Genomic DNA, 3,953 nt, shown 5'->3' on the forward strand with positions numbered 1-3,953 from the left:
GGGGGGGGGGGGGGGGGGGGGCGGCTGCGGCGGGCGCGCTGGCTTCTGATCTGCGGCCGGCGCGCTGCGGGCGCGAGAGCCCAGCACGCCGGCCACTGTCGCCACTGCCACCAGCAGGACCACGGCTACCGCCGCCGCCGCCAGGAAAAGGCGGCGCCTGCGCGCGTTTGCGTCTTCTGCGCGCAGCAGCGGCTTGTCTGGAGAGCGCCTGTCTGCTTTGAGCAGCGCCGTGCAGCCCCACGCCTTTGTCAAAACCTGCTCGCCCGCCACTGCCGTGTCCCCACTTGCCGCCGCACCGCCATTGTGGTGCATGATGGGTCCTACGGCAGCACAAGGTATCTACATGAGCCCATGCCATTTGCAACCAGCCCAGGCCAATGCAGCATTGTCGTGCAGCAGCATCTGCGGCAACGCTCTGCAGCTCCAGCCGTTATCTTGCGCGCAGCATGGGCAGCATCCACCCCGTCGACGCTGCGCATCCTGCTCGTGCTGCCCCCCAGCCGCTGCGCACCGGCTCTGCCAGTCGGGTGGGCTATGTCGGGTCTAGTTTTAGGTAATCACGGTCATCACAGCTCCACCACACTCGTGCAATACGACAGGGCGCAATATCAGGCAATGATGGCCTTCAGCGCAGCCTGCTCTCCCAGCATCGCTGCGGCGAAATATGGCGAGCTCAGTGTAAAAGTATATCTCCTGATCTTACACGTGATGTCGACCCTGAATACGATGTCTCTCCCCGCGTGTGTCCGGTGACTTCATGAGTCAAGTTCCAGTGACTCCAGCCCGTGCAACCGCAAGGCCCATACAGTATGTTTTGAATTTGAATAAACGCCTAGGGTATCGCAGTTTGTCAGGCGAGTCGGCTCCCTGACGCTCGCGGCGCACCACCGCAGTCGAGGGCGACCGTCAATGACCCGTGCGCAGGTGTGGAGCTCCCTTATCACGTAAACCTGACTGTCAAAGTATCAGAGTTGGCAGTAGATGCACTGATTGTTACACTCACATTGCATCCTTCCGCCCTCGCCCCGCCGGTACGCGCTCATCAGCGCCTGCCGCCGGCCGCTGCAGCACGCCCGGTTCTGGGAAGTGCGGGAACGTTCGGCGCTCCAGTCGCACTACCTCCTCCCTCAGTGATGTGATCTCTGCCTGCTGCGCGGCTATGATGTCCTTGAGCTTCCGGGCCACCACCACGGAGCGCATGCGCCTGGTGCGAGGAAGGTGAGTGAAGATCGTGGGGTGGAGAACAAGGTGTGCAACAAGTGGGAGTCAAGGGATGAGGCGCGGCAGGTGGGCGCATTGTGTGGCTGCGCAAGCATGGGGCACACACATACAGCAAGCAGCAACGCCCGAAGCGACACCCCCCTTGCCATCGACATCGGAACTGCTTGTTGGGGCCATCATGCCCCCCACATGATTGACCGTGGGTGATTTTCAACACCATCAAGCGTGGGACTCTTACGGCTAGCTGCATGGGTAGCTGCCGCCCTGTGCCCGCACCTGTCGTGAGGCTCGCTCCTGTGGTCTCCCGCCGCTTCCTGCAGCCGTTCCTGCTCGTCCAATACACGCTCTAGGCCCGACAGGTGCAGCTGGACCTACACGCGCGCGTGTGTGCGTGTTTGTGTGTGTGTGTGTGTGTGTGTGTGTGTGTGTGTGCGCGCGTGTGCGCGTGCGTGCACACGCATGTGTGTGCACGTGTGCATGCGCGCGCGCATGCTTGCATGCGCACTTGATCACGTGGCAGTCATACACACGCCCAGAGACATGCGTACGTAGGGGCGCGACAATACGTGCGGTGCACCCTCCCCCCAAGTCATTGAAGAGCGTGCTCTCAGGAAGCTGAGGCCTTGGCACGCCACCCACGGAACCATCCGCCCCACCTCTGCATTCTGCTGCGCCTTGGCCGAGATTTCCCTCTCCAGCTTCCTGATCCGCCGCCGCCCCTCCTCCATGCGCTTGAGGTGCAGCTCCTCGCGGGTGCGGTGCAGCGCCTCCAGGCTGGCCACCTCCCTGCCTGCTCAAGGGCCACACCCACCGTGGAGCGAAGCTGAGTCAGCACACAAGCAGCACCTCGGTGCCAGCCACGTGGCAGGCCGCGCCACGACAAGATCGCAATCAACCTCAAAGGTGATCTGTGCACCTTTGCACAAGATCAATCCTGCAGCTGCTGTAGGGTGCATACTGCGACCCCCCGGCGCGCACCTGCGGCGTTGGTGTTGGCTCCCGGCCCCGCCTTGACCAGCTGCTGGAAGTCCTTTGTGACGTGCAGCAGCTGCAGCTCCCGCGCCAGCGACGCCACGTCATCCGCCTCCATGTCGGCCCTGCGGGTGAGTATGTAGGTTTTGCTCGAATGATTATGCACGTGTGCAGTGAGCCAGACACAGTCAGCGAGGGTAGGGGTGTTGTGCAGACAGTGGGGATGCCATATTTCAGGCTCTAATAACTGAGCAGCGCGCAACACGCAGCACACGTCCACTCCCTAGCAGAGTGATTCTGGGAGTGCCTGCACCCATGATGGCCAGCACGTTTGACACACCCCAGTGGCCCCACCTCTTGTTCTCCCACTGCAGCGCGTAGATCCCCCGCTTGAAGTCCTTGATCTGCCCCAGCAGGTCCATCTTCTGCCGCCCCTTGGACCTCACAACCTCGTTCAGATCATCGACGATCTTGCGCCTCACCATCACCGCCCCCTCCAGCAGCGAACCCACATCCCGCGGCTCCGCCTCGACCTGCCCCGCCTTCAGCCCAAACCGCACCTCAACGTCCATGCACGCCGCCTGCCGCGCGGCCCGCAGCGCCGCCGCGTTCGAGGTCGCTTCGCCGATCTCCGCCGCGAGCGCGGCCGCCTCGGACTCGAGCAGCGCGGCCTGGCGGGCCGCGCGGGCGGTGGCGGATGCCTGGTCGCGGGCGGCCAGCTCCAGGCGGGCGCGCCTGGCCCTGAAATCCAGGAAGCGGTCCCAAACGAGGGGGTCCAGCGACTCGGGCCGCGCGCTGTCGCTCAGGTGCACCACCTCCTGCTGCCCGCTCCCGCCCAGCAGCGCGGCGCCGCGCGGCGTCCCCGCCGCTGCCGCCGCAGCCGCCGCGCCCGCCGCCGCGCCGGCCGGCTGGTCTCGCCAGAGTGGCGGCGGCTGCAAGCCGGCGCCGCCGTCCGCGGCGGACCCCGGTCCGCCGGCGGACAGGCGCTGCTTGTAGAGCTGCGCCAGGCGCGCCGCTGCGGCCGCGTCGGCTTCCTGGAACTCGCGCTTGAGGGCGCGGTCCATGGCCTTCTCCTCTGCGTGCAGGGCCGCGGCGCGCTCCTGCTGGGCAGCCAGCACAGCGCGCGCCTCGGACAGCTCCTGACAGGAGGTTGGGCGTGTGTGCAAGTGTGTGTGTTGTGGATGCGGTGTGTGGATGGATGGGTGTGTGTGTGCGAGTGTGCATGGGTGTATGTTAGTTTATGTGTGTGAGGGGGTGTCAGGGTGGGACAGGAGGTGCAAGTAAAAGGGTGGTGCAAGAGTTCACCAATGTTAGCGTGCCACACGATTAAAGCTGCAAATAGCGCACACGTTCAAAAATACAGTGGCAGCGACTATAACGATTGGGCATGCACCCAAGTGCACACCTTTTCCACTCGCGCGCGTGCATCTCGCGCTGCCGCCGCGCGCCCCAGGGCCCGCCGCTCTGCCGCGTCCCCCGCCGCCTCCGCCGCCTGCGCGTCCGCCTCGAGCCGCGCCGCGCGGCCCTCCAGGCTGGACAGCTCCGACAGCGCCGCCACCCGCCGCTGGGCCAGGGCGGCCAGCGCGTCGTCAAACTGCGGCGCTGGGTCAGGCAGGGCAGGGTCATAACAATCGTAGTCCACTGCGAGCTGCATTCAAATCGTTGACTCACACAGGCTCAGCTTCCAGAGCAGAGGCGGCAACTCTGTGGTCCGGCTTTTTGAACTGTGCAACCCCGGCTGCAAGTGGCCCTAGCAAGCC

The 3,953-nt window shown here is 65.0% G+C and overlaps 1 protein-coding gene across 1 annotated transcript in view; it reads right to left on the reverse strand.

Moving 5' to 3' along the window:
- Positions 1–3,953, reverse strand: part of MNEG_1651 (endo-1,4-beta-xylanase) — a gene marked incomplete at both ends in the record, with an annotated part of 13,716 nt that overhangs the window by 3,723 nt on the left and 6,040 nt on the right. Inside the window, 6 exons of the mRNA XM_014049866.1 lie at positions 1,117–1,204; positions 1,498–1,592; positions 1,878–2,011; positions 2,200–2,318; positions 2,548–3,332; positions 3,599–3,787. Of these exons, the coding sequence (XP_013905320.1) occupies positions 1,117–1,204; positions 1,498–1,592; positions 1,878–2,011; positions 2,200–2,318; positions 2,548–3,332; positions 3,599–3,787 (1,410 nt within the window). The remainder of the gene's footprint in view (positions 1–1,116; positions 1,205–1,497; positions 1,593–1,877; positions 2,012–2,199; positions 2,319–2,547; positions 3,333–3,598; positions 3,788–3,953) is intronic.

The sequence above is a fragment of the Monoraphidium neglectum genome, assembly GCF_000611645.1.
Source record: "Monoraphidium neglectum strain SAG 48.87 unplaced genomic scaffold scaffold00171, whole genome shotgun sequence".
NCBI classification, from domain to species: Eukaryota; Viridiplantae; Chlorophyta; class Chlorophyceae; order Sphaeropleales; family Selenastraceae; genus Monoraphidium; species Monoraphidium neglectum.